This window comes from Anarhichas minor, unplaced genomic scaffold, assembly GCF_050575085.1.
Source record: "Anarhichas minor isolate MPS153535 unplaced genomic scaffold, ASM5057508v1 ptg000009l, whole genome shotgun sequence".
In the NCBI taxonomy this organism is placed as follows: domain Eukaryota; kingdom Metazoa; phylum Chordata; class Actinopteri; order Perciformes; family Anarhichadidae; genus Anarhichas; species Anarhichas minor.
Window position 1 is genome coordinate 1,892,082 of NW_027466455.1, and position 23,187 is coordinate 1,915,268.

Consider the following 23,187-nt stretch of genomic DNA (forward strand, 5'->3'; position numbering starts at 1 on the left):
ATGATTGAAGTAGCTTGTGGTAGGAGCCAAATCATGAATTAGAACAGCCGTGATCAACAGTTGGCAGAAGGAAGGGGATAAGCACAGAGAGGAGCTGGAACACATGATCATGCATTGCAATAAATATAGTTCAGAGATGGAGCATTAAGAAGTATAGAACATGAAACGGGGCAGGAGTAGAGTTTAAAAACATTTCTGAGCACAGGACAGGACTTCAGGGAAACTAGAGGGGGGTTGGTAGTTTATATAATACAGGCAGGGTTAGGAAATAGGGTGGAAGTCTTTCATTCTTAGCCTACTTTACTTACTTAACTTATTTACGTACTTACTTAATAACTTTACTTACTTTACTTACTTAACTTCCTTCCTTACTTAACTTTTCTTTCTTACTTACGTAGGCTACTTACTTACTTACCTTAGTGCCATGACTCTACACCCTCCCATACAGTAGGTGGCGGTATGCAGTTAGTTTGTGATCTAATAAAGACACAGCTGAAGAAGAAGACTAATCAACGCATCAATTGGATACATCCTGAGCTCAATAGGCTTCAGCTAACGACAACAACAACTACTCCTTTGAATACGGAAAAGCGGATAACTAATCAATCACTTGAGACATTTCTTTATTAATATTATGAACTCACTACAGAAGCCCCCGTTGTTCCAGGCTGGGTTATAGAAAGGGGACAACAGCACAGCCAAAATATACAGCCCACATGTCGAAAAAAGTCATAGCAGTAAAATGTAAATTGTGTAATCTTTTCTTCCAATCAGAGCAGTGAAATGTGCCACCCAAACAAAAATAATTTATAGAAAGACTTATTATTATTTGTCTTAACTATTATCCACCAACTAATTCAGTTCAGAACAGTTTTAAGGTCTTAAATCCATCAATTGACTAATTCCCAAACTCAGGTGCAGGTGAGATTTGGGTGTGGCTATAGTTACCACACAGTACACGGGATGCAACATATTAGCATTTGAATATGAATTTGCAAACATAGACAGCTTAACAATGTTAAAAGGATCATTTGTGGAGTAACTTGCAACAGCTTAAACTGTTGTTGTGACTTGTTGCATGTATGATTTATAATATCTGCACAGCAATAGACAAAAACATTTTTTTTTTAACATACAGTGTTGTATCATTACTGCTGATGGGTCATAATGTGTGGAGTTTAGTGAAAACTGTGCCATTGAAAACATGATGAACACTGGAATAGCAAATAGTGAATTCATAAAAGGAGACATTATCTGCCCTTGAGAATAGAACAGAACAGAATAGAATGCTGGATGGAACTGGAACACAGCAGAGTTCTCGAATAAAATAAAATGTTGGGGTGTCAACACAGCAGGGTTCTCGAATATAGGTCTCATCTTGTGTATGAAGCCAGGCGCTTGTGCAAATTAACCTCAGTATCTTCCGAAACTCCCCAGAGGACACCTGGACAGCTCCGAGGCTCTGAGGTAGGCCCCGGCAGAACCACTGGTCATAGCGTCTGCAGACAGTCAGATTTCACTCTGACGACAAAGCATGGCGCTAATGTTTTATAAAGTTATTTTATTCGACTGTGGTCAGGCTTCCTGTGGGGAAGCTCTCCAGCTATCAAGAAGTACAGTCACACGGCGCTGTGAAGTCATGGCCGAGGATTTGACACAGCGGACTGCGAGTGTTTCTCCCTGCAATTGGACGAGTCTACGGACCTAAGTGATGCAGCCCAGTTGTGCATTTTTATTCGGATGATGTTTACAGATATGATTGGAAAAGAAGAGCTGTTAACAATACTGCCCATGAAAGAACACACTCGGGGAGAGGACATTTTTCATTAAGTCCAAACACCGTTCCACCATAACTGATGATCATTTGGAAGTCTGCTTGAGGCGGGCTACCAGCAGCTACTGTCCGGACTATGCAACTCTGGCCAATTCCATTCAGTGCAAGTCATCAGAGTAAGGTAATGACCAAAAATGTACAGAATTGTATTGTGCCATAAGGGTTCATGCAGTTATGCAAGGTACGCCAACATATATTGTAAATATAAAGTATACTCAGTATATATATATAAATTAATAGATATTTAGTATTTTTAATGTTGTAGATCATTTTGACTTGGTCATTTTAAAAGTAGCTCGCAAGCCGAAATAGTGTGGGCACCCCTGATCTAGATCTTCAGCCTGCCCCTACTGTCTTCAACAACTCCACAGAAGACACCTGGAAAGCTCTGAGGCAGGCCGCGGCAAAACCACTGGTCATAGCATCTGCACAGTCAGCATGCTGCGTCTGACGACAAAGCATGGCGCCAATGATTTCTAAAGTTATTTCATTCGACTGTGGTCAGGCTTCCTGGGGGGGCTCCCACCCATCTCAGTTATGCTGGGATGGTGAACTTCTGTTGACGTGAAGGTCTATCATCTGGCTAATTGGCTCTTTGTGCTTTCTCTCCTCACAGGTTTCTATGGATCATTGTTATATCTGGACACTAGAGAGAGAGAGAGAGAGAGAGAGAGAGAGAGAGAGAGAGACAGTCGGGGAGATACAGTCCCCCGACTGTCTCTCGAGAGACAGTCGGCGAGAGTCCTGCACGGTGACATGTCGCTGTGTTGGGCTGCTGTTTCAGTAGTATCAAAAGGGGATGGCCAGTCTTCAAATCATGTGCCAACATGCGTTAGCGGTACTTCCGGTGTCCGATGTAGGATGATGGGGTAATATACTCTCACCAAACTCCTGTCCTGTAAACCAGTAGCATATCTGACCTGTAACTTTGGATTCAGAATAGACTTTGACTGCTACCACTTTTCATAATTTGGCTCAGGATGTTTGGTGCTACCATGATGATTTTAGGATCATCAAATCCCTCCTTGAATATCAAATTGTTAGCATTGATTATTTACTGAGAGTAAAGTACAGTAAAACTTAGAGAGCTTTGCTTAGAGTGATATTTTGAAATATAGTATTTATAATCATACAGTTGTAAATTAATTAACTATGTAAAGTTTACGGATTTACTCTAACCTCCTACATTAGGACAGTCTTTTTATGCTCTCATTCACTCACTCATCTCTCTGGCTCTCGCTCTCTGGCTCCTACTCTATCAGCTGACAGTGGGCGATTTCGCCACGGCCTCCCTCAGCCAATCATATATTTCCCGTCAAACTTTAAAGACCTGTTCTCTTCTGTGCAGTCAGCTGTCATTTCAGTACAAACCGATGTGACCCTCCTCCCCATTCATCATCACATCCGGTGCTCAAGGTTTCTTCCACTGAGCTCAGTGAACTCAGTCCCACTCCACATGCCATCATCGAGATCTTCAGCCGGCCCCTACTGTCTTCAACACCACCACCAGTGTCGACTCTCCAAAATTTTAACTTTACTTTGCACAATTTAATAAATGTATTTGTTCACTGTAAATTAAGTTTCTCCTGATTTAACCTGTGTCTCCCTGTATAAGTCTGTCAATTATCTTCCAGTGGCTTCAGTTCTCCTATTTATTATGTTTTTTGTGATGTATGTTGTTATTTCAAACTAATTTGCAATCATAAGAAGCGTGGTCTTTGTTGGTGAAATGTTTCTTATATACAAAGAACAATTACTTATCGTAAAACTCCAAAAATATAGTAGAGTAAAATCTTTTAGGTGTGTTTTCTATAAACTGCAGGTCTGATGAGGAAAGTGGGAACAGGTGTGTAGGTGGGAGGGGATGTCATGTGACCAGGACTGGCAGGTCTGGGGAGTGAGCAGGGGCTGGAGAGAAGGACAGAGAGCCAGGACGGGCAAAACCACCAACCCACTAGAAAGTCTCTGACCTCCCTCGAACTTCTCAGACAGTTTAAGTGGTTTGTCAACTCTTATCATTTCATAAAGAGGTCATTCTTTACCTTCAGGTTACTTTATAAGTAGTAAATCTCTTGTTGTCGGACTGTGGAGGTCCAGTTTGGTGGATAAGTCACACTCTGTCTGTGTACCTTATCAATTACTTTTTACAATCAGTTCAGTAGTTTACTCATTTAACATTACCACCATCCAGATGAAGAAAGTTGCTATACAATAGAGCGAGGAGTCACTTGGTAGCAGTAGTAAGTCATTCCCCTTAGCTCCTCAACCTCCTGCACCCCAACATCTGCTGCCATCACCCCCGGCTCCTGTGCCTCGGTCTCCAGCCACAGCAGCCTGGCATCAGGGTCTTCATCAGAGAACTGGAGCAGAGACCCTGAGCTCCGCAACACCTTCAAACACTGCTTCAGCACCAGATTGGCCTTCCATTTCCCTTCCTTAGACCTCAACAAGGCGTCTGTGGTGCCCTTATCAACTAAACATCGAACAAAAAGTTCGGAAATTCGTGTTTGGTAGATTATTTCTCTGTTGTAACAATGCTTCTTGGCAATGAATTTTATACCGTTGGAAAGCCTGTTTAGTTACCGTTCAAACGGTGCCCGATTTGTAAGGAACATGCATTTGTGGGATGAGCAGCACAGCTGAGTATGTGGGTTGCGCCCATGAACAATTTGCCAAATCTTCTCTGCCGGTGATTATCTTCACCTGTGGCCTAATTGACAGCGGCACTACGCCCCCAAGTGGTGGGAGGTTGTATGAAACAAAACAATAACAAAATGGCTCTTACAACAATACTTACTCAAACTTTGAGCCCCACATTTGAAAGTAGTGGTGACACTTCTCATTATTCTCATTTCTCACTAAACGCGGAAAGTTTGTCCGAGGTTTACAGTATAATACATTCCACAGCTATACTGTAGCCAATTTCATGCTTACTGAGGCGCAGCATAAAGCCACAGAGTCTGCCATTGTGTCCAACTCTCTTAATATATTTCTACCCTGCATGTAGCACTTGCCAAGCTCTTGGGAGAATAGTGAGTCCACAAGACCAAGAACACAATCTGTTGGTCCCGTCCTGCTGCTGCTGCACAAAAGCCAAGTATTGTTGCATAAGAAGACTAAGGGGGAAAAAGACAGGGGACATGTAGAGAGGGGCGCCATCTCCCTCATTTGTGCACTCAGAGCTTTTCAGGGAAAAGCCGTGGGCCCAGCGTGTTTTATTGCTAATGCCTCAGTGACTTCCAAGGGCACTTTAAGGACTTCAATCATTGGATTTGCACTCCACTCGCTCACTTCAGACCCAGAGGAGGCCTCAGAAATGGGAGGGAGAGCCCCCGAGAGAATGTTGTTAGTGCCCTTCTGTGGGCTGATTTAGCAGTTTTCTTTCTCCAGCTCCGATTGAGTGTTAAGCAACGGCTAAACCAGCAAGACAAATGTCTGTTTACGCTTTAAAAAAAAGAAAGTAATGAAAGGGAGCGGGGGGAAAGAGCAATGTTCTTTTTGTGTTCTTTGCAATCCAGGACCTGGGTGGAAAGGCAGCCAAACGGACATCAGATAAATCAGGTTACCTGTGGCAACAGCACTGGTGGGGCTGGGACTGCCCCTTGATCTTCTTCTTACTCGTCTTCCCGTTCTCACCCAGCGCTTTGTGCTCGCCTTTCTTCATATGTTCTTCCTCGTCGCCTTTCCTTCATCTTTCACATCCTACCTTGATCCTAACAAGTCTTTCAACCCTCACACCATCGCCGTCCTCCTCTTCCTCCTCAACCTCTGCATCAAAGTGAAACAGATTCCCTTGAGCTATGGGGTCACTCCTCCCCAGCAACAAAGGGGCATTTGTTGGCCTCAACGGCTAATGCCTATTACCCAGGCCTGGACACAGTATAGGGGAAAAGAGTTATAGTGAGAGAAGAGGTGGGTGAAGGTGGGGAGGGAGGGCAAGAATGTGAGAACATGAGAGAAGTGAGGGGGTGGAAGAGGAAAAGAGGGGTAACAGACCTGTGAGACTGAAGCCTCATTACATTCTAAATTGGAAAATCCAGCCAGTAGGTGAGCACATTCCCATTAACCTGGCAGTGGGGATAACTTCCACCCGGCTTACGGGTTATTACTTCCTCTTCCATTGCTGTAACACTATTGTTAAGCCACAGTGTGAAGTCACACACACTGCAGCGCTAAAAGGCCTGACCTCTGATGTGAACAATGCTTGCTATTGTCTCGTAGTTTTTGCCCATTCATTGCAGGAAAGGGGCTAATGAAATAAATATATTGTAAATTATTAGTCAGTAAACAAAAGGTATAAAATGCTCCAGACGTTTTGACACATAAAGCATGGATATAATTAAAATAAACAATTTTAGATCGTATGCAACTAAAGAAGTAAGCTCTTTGCATTTCTGCAAATTGTTCCGATGATGTGCGTTTCCGTTTGCACTGCAATTTGTTTTCTGTGTTTTAGATACTTAAAGCATGTTTATTGGTGTTCTTACACTGTGTCATTTGTAAATGCAAATATGTAAACTGAAAATAATGTGGAAAAAGTCACACTTTATTCAAAGTGGTCACGAATCTGCTCAGAGCCAGTGATTGGTGATCTGAGGTAAAAGGACGGTTGGGAGTTTAGTACTTTGTGCTGTGACAGGGACCTGAGTTATAGCATCAATCTGGGTCAGTGACTGTAGACTGCATTGACTATACTGTACACACACACACACACACACACACACACACACACACACACACACACACACATGTTTAAGGTAGAAAAGAAAAACTAAACTAAAGAATATTAAGAGTCACATTTGCTAAAAAGTGATTTTCTTTTTTGTGAGTTCCATAGGACAAAGAAAAACACTTAAAACCTCTTGAACCATAATCTCCCCAAAATGTCATCCTTAAATAGCCTCATAACTTATTTTTCCCTGAATTGTACATATACTGTATTAAAGCCTGTATTTTAAATGTATTTTAAGCCTGTAAATTAAATCCATGTCTTCAATGGTTTTGCAATTAAATTTAAAATGGGCATATATTTTCAGACATGCATATTTGCAGTTATAGGTATACATTTGAAGAGAATTTAAAAAGTACTAGAGAAGGAGCCACTGAAGAGCCCTTCACGGCTGAAAAGGTTAGAAAAATGTGAAAGACAGCATGCTGAGTGGAAAGACGACCTGTTGCTTTGCTGGAAGCAGAGGGAACATTTCCCAGCAGCGACCACAGAGCATTGCAACTCCATGCATCAGCAGGCATGATAATTACACACCCACTTCACACCATTACCCACAACTCGGACGCCCATCCCCGCATGAAGACCCCCGGTACACGATTCAGGACGGACACGGACAACACCAGCGCCTTTCAAAGAGACATTTCTGGAGCTTCGCGGTTTGCAATTAGAGGAGAGAGTAACAGGATCATTTAAGTTCATTTAGGGACTTTATTTGAAAACAATGGCGAACTCCGGTATTCAGCTGCTGGGATTTTTCTTGTCGTTAATTGGCATCGTTGGACTGATCATCGGGACTATTCTGCCGCAGTGGAAGATGTCCGCGTACATCGGCGACAACATCATCACAGCCGTGGCCATGTACCAGGGACTGTGGATGTCGTGCGCTTTCCAGAGCACCGGGCAGCTCCAGTGTAAAATCTACGACTCCATCCTGCAGCTCGACAGTAAGTAGTCCTCCTCCTAACTATGGTGACAGTCATCAGTGGTATTAATGCAGCAGGTGGGGTTGTGCTGCTCTTCGCACAGTGTCTTTGCTCATGCGTCTGCACCTGGAGACCCACCCGGTGCACCTGAGTGAGACCTCAACGGGCCACAGTGTTATCACGGATTACGTTTGCCACCTCAGGGTATTTACCTGCTCATCACGCCGTAATTACTAACATCAGTCACAGTCCACTGTAAGCTGTCACTACAGTGGGACGTTGTCTTCTTCAGGCTGATTCCAGGAGAAAAAAAAGTTTGAAAGAAATTGGAAAGTTTCATCTCCATAACTAAACCCCCCCCCCCCCCCCCCCCCCCCCCCCCCACACACACACACACGCACACGCACACGCAGTTACATTTTCGGAAACCCTCCCCCTCTTAGAATTTCCCAATGCACTCACATTTCAACTCATATACATACAGTAGATGATGCCATATCCAAATTTCAAGAGATGATTTAGTGCTCCTTAATATGAAATCAGGCTTCGTGTCACTATGGTGGCAAAAGGCACAACTCCGCACCTTGTTTTCCCCAGTGTAAAACAAGATCTAGGTGGCTTCATAACTTCGTACGTAGACACGCTTCTGTTCTCTCTTTCGCCACCATGAACTAGAAACTACACCGCAAACACCACAACAGCTGTTTGCTTATTACTAAAGATGTTGCCAAAGTTATCGATTTCAAACCTTCCGAGGAAGGGTGACCATGGTAACTCCAGTGCTGCAATACAGGCATCTGAATATCCTGCTGTACATCACCCAACACACACACACACACACTTTTCCCATGTAGAAATGCACATTAATTCTATGCAAACTGGGAGCTCTGGTTTTAACACGTCAGGGTCGTAGGTAATAGCAGCTGCCCAAGAATCCTGCCGACCTTCGGCCTCATTTAATGACAAATTAGAAAATAGTGTGGCTTGGGCTTTTTAAGCCATCTTTTGTAATGAACAGACACTCTTAAGTTTTATTTTTTTTAAATGTAATTGACATACTGTATCAAGCACGCTGCTGAATATAGAGTAGGCTTAATGCTGAGCTGGATTACTAACCAGTAAACAAACTTGGGCCTCAGACTCCCAGGGGCCCTCAAAGGTGCTATGTGCATCAGTCTGTGATAATGTGCTTGTGTGCACATTTGTTTTGAAACTTACAATAACATCACTGAAGACAAATATTAGTTGAAACAATGAGGGTCTATTTAAAAGAAATAGATCGTTTTACCAAAGAACCACAAACACTTTTATTTGGGACCAACAGGCGATTTACCTCGTGAGCCGTGGCGTACCTGTGGAATCATGATTGCTAAAATATTGTTGATATAGTACAAGTTGCATGTAACTGCAGCTTTACATACAGTATGTCAACATTTGTCAATGTTGTTGCAAAAGCAACAGCCGTCTCTACAACAGGGAAGTATCATAAATATAGTATTTTTAATAAGTATCTTCCTCTACAGGGATGTGCCACCTGTGTGAATCCACTGCAAAGCTGCAATAGACGGCTCAGCAGCAATGAGAGCAGTGTGATATATAACTCCAAGCCAGGATACTGTGCATCCTGCTCTCCATCTGCATTTACTATATAATCCACCTATTGTTCCCTGATGTCGCAATGTTTTATAGAGTCTCTGTCCCTCTACTCTGCACCTGCCTCCCCTCTCTCTCTCTTTCTCTCTACCCGTCCCTGCTGGAGGGTTGTTTGTTTGGGCAGGGCAGGGATGGCCTAGACTGGCACAGACTGGTTCTAGGTGGACAGAAGGGGAGAGACAAAAGAGGGGAACTCACCCTGATGGGTTTATAGGGTGAGGAGAGGGGGGGCACTGACAGATGAGGATCCGCCACGGGGAAACAGAGCGTGTGAGATGAGGTTTTTCTGTCTGTTTGTGTGTTCATGTGTATCCCATGGTTTCTCTTCCAGGAAAAGCTCACATCCAAATGTCCTGACAGGCTTGAGTGTAATTCACAACCTCTGGACACACGCATAAAGCCTCACTGATAGGTCAAGGCCGGTTTGTTAGTCTTTCCTCATCATTTACCAGTTTTTGCTTCAGAGTTTTCACTCTATATGAACTTTTTTGTTGTTGTTTTGAAGCCGCACTCCCACATTCCACAAAACAAAAGGCCGTCTGTTTACTGCCTCCCCACACAGAACCAACACACTTTACCCGTACTCCTCTCATACATAATATTATTTTCCCCCTCTAATCACTTCCCTTCTCTCTGTCTGCCCCAGGTTCACTTCAGGCCACTCGTGCCTTGATGATAGTTGGCATCATTGTGTCCGTCGCAGGTCTGGGTGTGGCTTGCATGGGAATGAAGTGCACCACCTGCGGAGGGAACGAAAAGCTGCGCAAGTCCCGCATCGCCATGACAGGGGGCATCATCCTGCTAGTGGGAGGTGAGGATGACATACGTTGAATTTGATTACATGCAGATGGATGACAAATTAAAGGGAAAACCAACATGAAGGTGTTGTTCCACTGCAGGAACAGCTTCTGCGAGTGGAACTCTACTGGAGGGATCAACAGCATCAAATGATTTTCATCAAACCATTCAAACGACCATAATACTAAAGCATGATCTGTCACTGCACCTCTGTGAGGCTTTAGTTACTTTGAGCAAATACTGTACATTGATAAAAACTGAAAAACTACATTATACTGTATATAATATATAATTTAAGTAAAGTATTACCAGGAAAGTCACTTCAAAACACTAAAACACACAAACTTGGTGTCAGTGAGGGTTTACGGATACATCAACTGGGAACCATGAATGTCTATACAGAATTCTTACCGATCCAACTTTTGCAGTAGATGTGGAGATATTCTATTCAAGGGAAAACTTTAACCTGCCGGTGGCGCTAAATGTCAGGGAATCACCAAAGTCAGGATTCATTTTCTGGGCACAATAGATATCTGTACTAAATGTTATGGCAATACGTCCTCTCTGTGTTGTGATGATTCGGTGTGGACCAACGTTGCCATCCCTAGAATTACTCCATTAGTGTTGCTGAAATGGTAATATACACAAGAAAAGGGTAGTGACCGAATTTCAGTCCAACAATTTCTGCTGAGGGGGTGAAATAGCTCACGCACAATCAACTGAAACTTGGCTGCCCACAAGCCACTGTATGGGACCTATGCTAATCTACATTATTGTCTATACACATTATAATCAATACAGACCCGGTTAGATAACGTTTCATCAAAACTCATCTCATCATCACATTTTTGCTTAGATCTTGTATACATCATACAGTAGGTGGGAGGAAGTTTGATCCCTTGTCCAAAAAGCTCTCCTACCACTCCTCTGCTGCAGCCCTCCAGAGGTCATTAGACTCAAGGAGTCCAGTACTTCTGGCACTGACTCTAACATAAGAGGTCGAACTGGCTCTGAAGAGAACAGAAAACCCTAAAAGCTAATGGTGCTGGAGTCGATAGCTAGCCGCCTGGTGACTATAAAGGGGGTAAAAGCATGTCTGCCCTCTCAGGTTTTGATGATGTGCTGATGGACTGAGTGATCTTTGTTGTTGGCTTTCTCTCCTCTCAGGGCTGTGTGCCATCGTAGCGTGCTCCTGGTTTGCTCATAATGTGATCCGGGCTTTCTATAATCCCTACACTCCAGTCAACACCAAGTAAGTAACCCCCAAAACACAGTGGGTTCAAGTCCCGTAATAGTAATGAAACACACCCTTGATCGATGTAATACACTACAGTCGAACTTGACCAGAAGCTTTTTGAGGCTAATCTTAGCTAATGCTATCAAACTTAAGATAGATATTCCTGTAGTTGACACAACTCTTATACTTCTCCACTTGTGCTACTCTGACATGGCATTTTAGCATTTAGCATTATCCCATATTCGGCACTTTTGTCTACAGTGGCTGCTATTGAGGTACAGCCTCGCTTTAAGTAAAACACCTGAGTACATCTGACCATCAACTAACTGAACGGATGAGATAGAAACATTGTCTTTGCTAAAATGGAGAAATCTAATTTTCCCAGAGGTTCAATTGTCAATGGAACTCCAAATTTGTCACTTTGAAATGACTGCCCAATATACGATGTTGTGTTCCCCAGGTTTGAGTTCGGCGCTGCCATCTTCATCGCCTGGGGCGGCTCCCTCCTAGATGTCCTGGGCGGAGCCATGTTGGCTGCTTCCTGTCCACGAAAGAAACAAGTGTCCAAGTACCCGTCCATGGCCAGTTCTCGCTCCGGTCCGCCGAGCAGCACTAAAGAATATGTCTGAAAGCTCCCCCCCCCCCCCCCCCCTACAGCTCGGGGACACCAACAGAAGCTGACAAAGACGCCCCCTCCTTGTTGCAGCAGTGGCGAGGAGTAAACCGAAGGTGTGAATCATAGAGGCAAAGAATTACTGAAATGGGACTTTCTTTTTTTATTTTCTTCAGGCAGACCTTTGGTAACCCCTTGATTATCATGTGGCACTCTCAATTGTTTCATGAATGATGTCTCTCACCCCGTCCACACATTCTACAATTGTTTACAAGTGATCTTCACAAATACATTATAATTAGATCCCCTGACTTAATAGACAAGCCCTCGGGGTGTAACCTCTTGAATTGTAGCCTAAATGGTGGATTAAAGCCAACCCTTGCACCTCCATGTTAGAACCAGCATCTATTAGTGTTTGCCATGTAATTGAAAATAATCAATTCCAGTTTGATGTCTAGGCTGCGACTCAGGGGCTCTGAACAACAGAGACACAGGGTGACAATACTGTGTTTTATATTAACGGTTGGTGGTTCTAAAATAGACGTTACGATGAGCAAGGTGTGATTTCACACACAGGGCTCAGTGTGTAGGGTGGCCGTATCACACAGGCCTTTTACTACAACACTCACTACAGGCCCTGCAGCTTTTCATACCAGTGTGTTACAAACCCAGCTCCAATATGAAATAGTTTATCATGTAGTCACTGTGCCGTAATCACTCTAATAGCTTCCATATCAGCCACTATGATATCAAACTGCCACTATTTATTTTTGACAAACCTCGGATAAGGTTTTGGCTCCTGTGTAGGTTTATATAGGAAGTAGATCCCTGTGGCCCAGTTCTAGCTCTCAGAGATTATAAAGTCATATTTTTATTAAGATGTGTTGTGCTCTGAACAGTGTCTGCTCTTTTTTTTTAAATGTCATAGTTTTATACACCTGGCTCATCGTGAAAAGTGAACGGATTTTTAACATGTCCAACAGTACTTAAATAATAAAGATATTGCAACATTCTCAATTGTGTGGTGTTCATAGTAACTAATTAGATAGTACTTCTTCTCCATTAACACAAACACTAATACCGAAATTACTTTTGCAAAACTCTCCTTAGAGTCGATAACAATAATTTACTTGTATTTTTAAAAGAGAAAACAGTCAAATCCTCATTCAGGATAGCAAAAGGAAAAACAACAAATGTGTTCATTAAAGGTCCTCTCTACGGCAGTATTGATATAGCAGCAAACAACAGCTATAGTGGAGTAATGTCTACCTGAGCAGAGAATGAAGTCACTCTCCCTCTGTGTGCTTTGTTTACATAGTCAGCCCGGCAGTGCTGGCATTTTATTGCATTTTATTGCATGTGAGCGTGCACCCACTGGAGGTCTCATGGCCGCCGCTCTGCACTGCGTCCATGCAGCAAAGCGCCCACCCGCAGTTCCCCCTCAGTTTAAGATTGATTACCTTTACATGCACACTAATATTCCACTATTATTCTGAATATGACAAAATTCCATATTTAGATTAGTGTCATGTTTGTTTTTGTCTTTGTGAACTCTGTTTTTAAAGGTGCTGTATAAATAAAGTTATTATTATTATTATGTAAACAACATATTCCGTTTGGATTATTTGATGAAGGCCTTATTCTGAATTATTCTGCATTTTCCCATTAAAACGTGGGATATGCCGATATCATTCTGGATTTAGCATTTTATGAACATGTATACAGCGCTTTCGGAATATGCGTATCACTTGTTTTTTTTTATTGCAATTGGCGACACATCTGTTTCTCATCTGTTTCCAGCTCTGTGTGTTGAACACAGACCAGCTAGCCGACAGTTTGCAGAGAGGACCCTGCATTTCTGTCCAGGAAGGAGAAACAAACCTACTCTTAACTATTGTGAAAGACTTGGATATCAACAGTCTTTTGAATATGCACAAATATTGTAACACCCACCTTTTCAAGAAGGTGGTTTGAAGGAATGAAAGAGGGAGGCTGCATTCGCACGGTCAAACAAGTCCGCCATGAATTATGTGTGCACGGCTGCATGTAAATGTTAGTGGGATGATCATTTTCATTAGACACGTAAACAGCTCAGTAGGAATATTGTATTTTTTTTAAAATAATTAATAAACCTGAAAGATCGTGTGCATGTAAATATAGTCACTGTTAGCACTGGTAGCACCGTTAGCCGTCGCCATGCTGAGAGCAGTGTAGAGGCAATAGGCAATATAATTTTAAATGTAGCACTTGTAAAGAGCATCAAAACATAAATAAAATATTTTGTTCGTCAAAAATGTACTTTAATTATTGTTGCTGTACTTGCATCTCTGAGTGCGACACTAGTCTGACACAAGAGAGTCGTTGTCATTCATCTGCTGAAGGAGGAACATTTTTAGTATTGACATACTATATTTATACATAATATGAAGTAATAACATGATGCGACACCTTGAGTACATATAGATAGAGAGAGGACTCTTCAGTAAAGTACTTCAGTAGCATTTTGAAAGAACACATATTTGCATATTCATAGATTCTGGATTTGTAAATGAGGAATCATATTATTTTTAAAAAATATCATATCAGACAAATTATTATTGAAAGCAGAGTGTGTTTTAAAAGATGTCTCTTTTAGCATGCATTATTTAACTCTGTTTACCACTCCATATTTTGCCTTTAATTTGTATTCGGTCACATCACACAACTGTAATGTGCAGCTTAAAATGCTTTAAGTGATAAACCCAGCCTTGGCAGTCGTGGTTTAATAGATAAGTGACCTAATCGGGACACAGCATGGTAAAGCGGGGACAATATTCCACATATAGTGTTTACTTAAACTGATTTAGATTTGTTTAGGTGTCTATAATACATGTTGCTGCTGCCCCCCGTCTACAGCGGTACATTGCTTTGCTCCCCTGCTGCTACTCCATCTCTTTCTCCAAACTCCCTCTAATGAGAGTATTACACTGACAATTATGTAAATGTCTTTTGAAGTTTAGGAACACAAATTGGAAACAAGTGCATCAAAACAATAAACTCCACAGAGATTCCACAAAGATTCATCTTTAATTTTCCCGAGATGCATTATGAAAAGTCGACCATTTCCATGCAAACGGTAGCAAACAACCCCAAAGACAATCTCAGAGTCAGAGAACGGGCTGTGAAATGCAGGTGCTTCCATGACGCAAAAAAAGTTAAAGTGAACGAGTAACAATTTCACAGCCAACTAAGTAACATGACATCAGCATGAGCCTCTACCGACAATAGCATGTCATTTCAAGGTCCACTGCAATCTTTAAAAAAACCAAATAACCCCCCCCCCCCCCCCCTCAAAAAGCATCAGTGTTAAGATTGTCTCAGCAGTGAGAACTAATCATAGAGAGCTGCTTGTTTTCATTATCTCATACTGTAATTGTGAAGTAAAGGTTGACATTATCTTTAAAGAGTTCACTTGAACCCGAAAGACACTCTGACACCATCTGTGTGTAGCTTAAGCAGATTACTGCTGTAAATATGAATACAAAGTAAAGTATTGTTCATCATCACATGTCTGCGTGCCAATCTATTTCAATCATCGATCTGATACAGCGTCAAATATCATTTGGCAATTGATTCAAAAGAACTAGGACTGTACATGTCTTTTATCACAGTTGTCTGGCCAACTAGGAAACCCGTCCCCTTTGAAAGCTAACAAAACCCTCCATGAATCTGTTGTTGTTTACGACATTTTACTGCTGAGTCAGCGGCCCGAGCCAACAATGAGCTCCAGGAAAACGTTGACTCTGCATGATCTAAAGAGCATAACGGTGCTTGCGGTTTTTGAAATACTTCTACATTAGCCCTTAATAACAGGATACCAGTTACATGTTTTGATGCTTTAAACAGACTCCATGCATAGAATTCTGCAACATGTCACTGCACATAACAGGCATTCCCACAAAGTGCACCATTTGGAAAACATATTAAATCTCAGTTATAGATGACTGAAGCAATTTTCCATTCAGAAACGAGTAAAAAACATTTAGAAGCCATAACAACACAACAAAGTGTTTTCTTCTCATTTTTTTTAAACAATAAATATTTAGCAGTAGTTGTATTTTTTCCTTCAGTAAATAGCGAGCTTTCGTCCACTGGATAGTATACACCACTTGCATCGGTGTGAGAGTAGAGAACGATAGTCATTGCACAACCAAAGCTTAACATTTCACCTGTGTGTTAGACACTAACAGGTCTGTGTTCCCTCACACAGCCAACCCACATACTTAGAAACCCTCACCAGAAAACAGGCAGGTGAGAAGCTGCTTTTTACCAAAACCATTTGCTCAGTGCAACTTTAGAAATGTAGCCCTTGTTAAAGAAGCTCTGAAAAATCAAGACACTTCCTTCCCTCAAGTCCTGATAATATACTGCCTACCGAGGTACAGAGTAGAGAGCGATGCAATAAAATCCATTCACAGTCTGACCAAAGGTAAGATAAATAAACACTATGTACAATCAGGGCCTAGGCTTCAGCTGCCGCTAAATGAGGCGGTTTTTTTGTGTCTGGTTTGAGCCATCAGAAGCTTCAGTCGGACACGTGACAGGATCAAGGCCAAGATCACTGACGGGGAGTTTTGGCGTCCTGGGGGATTTCTTTTTTTGGCACTTCTTGGTGAAGTTTAGGAGATGGGCGACATAGATACAGGACACTGCCCGTTGTTGTTCATGATGTCGTCCAAGTCTTCGTCGTCCAAGTCCACTGAGGAGAAAGGGTCAAAGGTCAGGCATGTGTACCTCTCAGTGAATGCGTTGATATAAGATGTTATCACAGGTATAATATGTGACCTTTATGTATTCAAATGACTAAACATAACTATGTTATATATTTTGGGAAGTTGTGGACTTAAATTTTCCCAAATATTTTCCTCCCAAAAAAACCTCCTAAAGAAGCTCCTAACCGGGAGAAGCTGACTGCAATGACGGTAATGGTCGTGAAGACAACAACTCCCATGATCCCATACTTCACGATGTCACCAAACTCTGTCTTCTGGTATTGTTTTGATTAAGAGCAGCAGAAAATTATGTATTTAATGGAATAGTTTGACATTTGAGGTTTTCATTTGATTGGCCAGGCTGTTTCCTGTCGTTTTTTTTATGCTAAGCTAAAAGAGAGCAAACAAGCATATTTCCAAAAATGTCAAACTATTCCTTTAAAGATTGTACGCCTTGTGATTACCATCCGTGCCTCAGAGGCTGGAGTATCTGCGGATCAAGTTTACCCGATACTCAATGTACTTGTACACAGCCTTGCTGACATCTAGGGATGCAACTGTCAGCTACGTTTTCAAAAATCGACCGAATATTCACCAAATATTCTTCAAGAAACTAACAATCAATGTGTGTCTTCTTGCTTTCCGAGGAAAAGCAAAGTATGAAGGTAATAAAAAATTGTGTTATTGTTATATCGTAGAAGTAGTGGTATTGCACTCCGAATGATTAGATCACCACTTCAGCTTTATAACCTTGCATGTGAAGAACTTAAGCTAACATTGAGTGCATCAGTAGGTTAATTCCTGCGTGGTCGGGGTAGATTTTTATTATAATTTTTTTATCCAAGAGGGAGATTTATTTTTACAGCCAGTACTACATAAAGGTTATTCATGGTTCAGCTTCAGAATACAACTAAAGAAGCATCTTCTAAAAATAAACTTTTGAAAGAAAATGAGCTTTTAGTCTTTGTCATTCTAACTGCGTATGTAAAGTGGCCTCGTATTTGTTTGTTCACAGTTAAGTCTGTGTCGATTTTGTTTTTTATTTGATACCATGGCATTCTAATAAATGAAGGAAGTATTTCTATGTGTGTAGCTGTTGTATGTTGTCACTGTCATGTGTCTGAACTAAACAAAGAAAACAAACAGCTTTAAGGAGAAGCCCAGCAGCCACCCACCCACCTTTCTTGGTTCGACCAATCTGTCCCAGCTTGGGTGCCCTCTGTCCGAGTCTCTGGGGATTGGCCCCGCCGCCGTCGCCGCCGTTAACCTGGGGGTGTCCCGGGTTGTACTGCCCTTCCGGACCCGGCTGCCGCGGCGGCCCGCTGGGCTGGATGAGCTCTGGGATACCTGATGCTCCGTACATCTCGAGAAGGCGCCTTCTCCTGATTGGCCGCTAGATGTCCGCACAGCCCAAGCTTTTGTGTCGTGTCGAAAAGCTTCTCACTTCCGCAATGGCATTCAACACACGACGAATGTATGAACAACACACGACAGAATGCTGGAGATAACAGACTGAAAGTCCTCGTAGCCTGTGAAAGAAAGTAAAGACGTCTGTCAGAAATAGCTCTCATGCGTCAGAGAGCGGCCAGCTCTTGGCAAGTGCGCACAAACACTTCCCCGCTGTTTATGCTGAAATAAACGATGCACTCTAATGTGTGTTGTCCCACTCTATTACAACTAGCAGGTGTAGCAAATGCCTTCCTGGGCATTACAACAGCTGAGCAGGACAATAACGTGGCTTCCGTTTGATACACTGTTATAAACTGCGCTTGTCCGCCCGCTTCTAAAATCAGCATTGACAGATCGCTTCCGCTACAATCCTTTAGGAATACTAAACACGATAGATGTGACCTCACCTCTTCTTCACCGAGGCCGCAGTAAAGAGCCCAATCTGGTAAAAGCGGCTTCTGATAAGAACAGTGTTGTTGTTGATGAGATCTCTCCCTCTGTCTGTCTCTCTCTCTCTCTCTTCTCTCTCTTCTCTCTCTCTCCCTCTCTCTCTCGGCACCACACCGAGGAAGCGTCGATTTAAAGGGGCCTCTCGTCGTTTTCTCGGCCTTGGGGATTTCCTCGTATTGTGTCTTGACTCCTAGTGACGCGGACGTCAGCGCGCGCTTGATATAAGTGACAGTGCTGACACTTCGGATTGTACAGCGGAGGTGTGCCAAAGTTTTCGAGGGGCGCAGTGCGTAATTACGCACCTTAGGTAATGAGAGAGTGACTCAGGCGCCAGGCAATGACTAGACCCTGCTTGGTAATCCCCATACACAGCACATGTAATGCTTTATGTCAGAGGCAGCAGATCACGTCAGCTCACTAACTGCAGCTCTCGTCCATATCGAAAAACATAAATATCCAACCCGTGAAGTAGATTAGTGACTTATTGGCTATAGATTATTTGCTCATTCATTCATTAGTTCTTTGTCAACAACTGCTGCTTGTTAATATGAACTCACTCTGTTTCTTCATTCATTTGAGTTCCCCCCTTCTCTGAACCTCCATCCATCCATTTTCCACCGCTTATCCGGGGTCGGGTCGCGGTGGCAGCAGGCCAAGCAGGCCTACCCAGACCTCCCTCTGGGTCGGCCTGAGTCTGAACCTTACCCGCCTAAACCAACCAGCGATCTCTGCAACACCTAACCACGACCTAATGTATCTAGACCACAGGTGGAAGCAAGTCATTTTTTAGTGTCAGCCCTTGGCACTCAAGTCCCAAGTCAGGGCTGACAAATCTTGAGTCTTTCGAAGCTTTCAAAGATACCAAACATTTCTGGCTGAATTTGGGGGAAACACACACATAGAATTCATTCAATGAAGAATAAGCTAACACAGAATTGGCCTAAGTAGAATACTGTCGGACAATGTGGAAATGTGGGATATTTGTACTCCAAAGGGTACTTCTGCAATTATCAGGGAGCTGAAAACAAGGTCTAGTAGTTAAGCTGATTTTGAAAAAAGTATTACAAGTATTACAAATTAGTATGAAGCTGATTTTAGAAGGTTATTGTCACTAAAGTCAGTAACCTTCCACCTACAATAAACCGACTGCAAAAGGATAAAGTCTTGGGTAAAAGTTCAACCCATATTTTGATGTTTTTGTTTGTACCTGTTGGGAATGTGTTATCTCTATTATCCATCACATGACTCCATGCACAGTTGAGAGATTACCTAAAATAAATACCCCCTGAGACTTGCCAAGACTGATCTGCCCGTAGATCAAACTCTGCAGACCCACACGGTTGGTATATATAATTGTCAGTGTGTCTCTTCCACTGTAGAACAATCTAACACTTTGTCGTGAGCGGAGCAAAACCCACCGCCATCATGTCCAGGATCATAAGTCTTACTCTCCTGCTCATCATTCTGGTTGACACCTTTTATGGCAGCACAGGTACATACAAAGAGAATAGATTTTGGATAAATGCATCTTATGATGCATTTATGACATCAGCGACGCAGGAAATAGGATGAGGCGGTTGATGGGTAATGTATTATTGTCGGCCATTAATGATTTCTTGCTGTTTGTCTTTTTCCACTGTGTAAAGCTTCACAAGCCGGATTTCATGTGTCCAAAGTGCACATCCGCAAGTGCAGGTGCAGAGGTGAGTGTCCCCTGGTCTTTCATACATTTTGGTTAAAGATTTGAAATGGTGAAAATCAGCATGGAAAAAGAGTGTGATCACCGGGGCTGTTAGATACTGTTAGATAAGATTGGTTTTCTGTTCTACAATACTGTACAGTCAGCAGAGAACATGGCATTAAGAGGGGTTATGATCCGAGTGTCTATGGTGCTCATTTCAATGACCACCTCTGTTTTCACTGCAGTTTTTGCCAATGGAAAAATAAAGTGTCGCTACCCACTGTTTCCCACAAACCACAAAGAGAAACAGAATCTGATCAAATGCTTCTGCAGCAAAACAAACCAACACAGTGAGTGAACTGACATTGTATGTGGGTGTGAGATGGAGAGATTTATTTTCTCTCTTCTGTGCTACTATTCAGTAAAGATGCTTAATTTGTTTCCATTTTTTTCTCTAAATGTATAGAGTTTCCAGAGTTTAAAGCAGCCTGCAGCACAGGGCTTCCTGGTTTTCCAATCTCCCTGGTATGAATCAATGGATTTCAAAGGGGGAGCAGGAGAGAAGGACCTTGAACACGACTCTTTAGGAATCATATCACAACACACAAGATCAAATCGTCATCACATGATGTCCCATTATGTCAAGTCACATAACTGTCACAACATGACATGACACACAATTAACTCCCTTATGCATCACACATCAACCTTGTAATATACTATAGATATCTGTGACCTCAAATACATTGTAAATAAAGACATTTTCTATTGCAGATACTTTGTTTTTCTCCTTTGTTTGTGTATGTTTGAACGTAAGCGGGGCTTAGCGGTAGTTTGACATTTTGGGAAATACGCTTCTTCACTTTGTAGCTGAGAGTATCGATACAACTCTCATGTCTGTACAGTGAATGTGAAGCTGCAGCCAGCAGTCAATTAGCTTAGCTTAGCACAACGACTGGAAACTGGAAGACAGCTTCACTGTCTCACATTTATGTAATGTGAACAAAAACCAAAGTGTAAAAGCAAAAATGAGCTGTATTATGGGGGTTATGTGCCAGATTACTTCTCAAATGAACTGTTCTGTTTTTTTTTTTGCTGAGCCAAGTTAACTGACTGCTTGCTACGACTTCATTTACCAAACATATGTGAGATTGGTATCAATCTTCTCATCTAACTCTTGGCTAATAAAAGCAACTATTTCCCAAAATATTGAATATTGCCCTAATTCCTTTTTTTGCTGAAACAGGTTTGAAACATTGGTTGAAACATTCATCACACTTTCAGGTATTTGTACAATGTTACATCAAGTTCTGATTGTTTTAAATAATAAATCCCAAGAATTTACTTAATTTAATATTGTAGAAATGTAATTGTCATTGTCAGTTTTGACTGTGAATGATCCGGTTCTGTATTTTTGGGTGGATGCGATACTCTCTCACCCCCCATGAATGTCCCCTTCGTTAATCCTCTGTGTGATCACCTGTGTCAGCTGCAGCCCTTATGGAAGAGGAGGCAGCTCTTGCTTGATAGGGGTAGGATTCACTCCACTGGGCCTTTCCTGTTTCAGAACAATGAGAAATCGGATGTTACAGTGAGGATTTGTTTTTTGTTTTGTTGGGCAGCTTCAAAGAAAACCCTTCTATATGATGCAATTTCAAATGGTGAAATTCCACTGCTTGTGTAAATATTATCATTTGATTTGATGTATTTTTCACCGAGCAGAATCCTAAAAAGAGCAAAATTAGCAGAGCTCACTTAAAAATAAAAATAAATAATAAGAGAATCTGTATGTCCTATTAATATTCTCAATGATATGATACACAGTTTTACCTATAAGTGCTGCGTGATGACATTTTGTGATTTCTTCGTGTCTCTTACTCAACTGGTACAGATCAGGAGTGTCCAGTGGTGTAACTCAGGCATGTTTTCAGACATCAACTTATCTGTCACCTAGGTCTCTGAACAAAACACTACAGGCCAGCAGAGTAAACTGTCATGGGAGCACATTGCCTTGTTTACCCACCTTTCCATATTTACCCCAAAACACTGCAGTCAAGCAAAGAGCACACACACACACACACACACACACACACACACACATGTGAATGTCAAAGTGAGACGAGAGACAGAGAGGAAACGTCTCATAGTACTGAACAAAAGTGGCCCGTACTTGTTTTTCCTGGGATTTTGACAACTAAACCCTCAGACGGGTAAGTCATCTATTCTTTATAAAAAATAACCCTGGTTACATATTTTCGGTTAAACTTCACTGATGTAAATCATTCTTCAGAGTACAGCAGGCTGGCTCTGAGCCACGCATGTACCAGAAAAAGGGAAAGCTCTGGAGGAACCTTGCTCTACTCTGAGTTTGGAGCTGAGGAGCAGAGCTAAAGAATAACTCGGGTCAGGAGACAGAGGCGTTTAATCCGTAGTGAGTGAGGGGCGTGGATGTTCTGAGCAAGCACCTCACTGGTTGGTTGAGCTTAACTTTTGACTGGGATAATAGGTTTCCTGTGGATGTTGGCTTTGGTCAGAATTATGGGTCACGGATGCAGAGTTTGCTGCCTTGTATCCTCTTATTTTTCTAACTGGTGTTAATGTGTAGAGTTATTTAGATCGCAGGGGCCAGATAGCAGCACTGCAGGCCGAGTACTCACTTGGATGCAAACTAGTAGATCAGATAGCAACTGAATCGTATATTAGTAGTATTAACTAATTATTTATTTTGCTAGATATGTTTTGGAGGAAACATAACTGCCTCTTCCTGGCAACCTGGTTTTTCAAAATCAGAAAGTGTCAAACAATCTAAGTGATGCATTCAAATGTACATTCAAAATAATACAATTTTGAGGTATTTGGACTGAACTTGAGGATATCAATTTCTCGCTACTTTATACTTCTCCACTACATTTACCTCCTTTCCTTCAAATGACTAAATAATAATATATTCTTGAGAATTCTAACCAAATTCAATGTATGCTGGGGGGAAATCTAAAAGGCTAACAATGTTAATACTCATTAGTTGGATATTTAGCTCTTCATTTTAAGTTGAATTCAGGGTTACATGCT

The 23,187-nt window shown here is 42.0% G+C and overlaps 1 protein-coding gene across 1 annotated transcript; it reads left to right on the plus strand.

The window, feature by feature from the left end:
* Positions 1-7,284: 7,284 nt before the first annotated feature.
* Positions 7,285-11,803, plus strand: cldn7a (claudin 7a). Its single transcript, XM_076086828.1, has 4 exons — positions 7,285-7,507; positions 9,786-9,950; positions 11,105-11,189; positions 11,635-11,803. Exons 1-4 carry the CDS (start codon positions 7,285-7,287, stop codon positions 11,801-11,803), a joined length of 642 nt encoding a protein of 213 aa, XP_075942943.1.
* Positions 11,804-23,187: the final 11,384 nt, after the last annotated feature.

Bases quoted from the DNA above. Each gene is read 5' to 3' on its own strand.
- cldn7a (XM_076086828.1), top strand. From the start codon at position 7,285: ATGGCGAACTCCGGTATTCAGCTGCTGGGATTTTTCTTGTCGTTAATT. The intron at 7,508-9,785 runs GTAAGTAGTCCT...TGTCTGCCCCAG, and splicing joins CTCCATCCTGCAGCTCGACA to GTTCACTTCAGGCCACTCGT. The intron at 11,190-11,634 runs GTAAGTAACCCC...TGTGTTCCCCAG, and splicing joins TACACTCCAGTCAACACCAA to GTTTGAGTTCGGCGCTGCCA.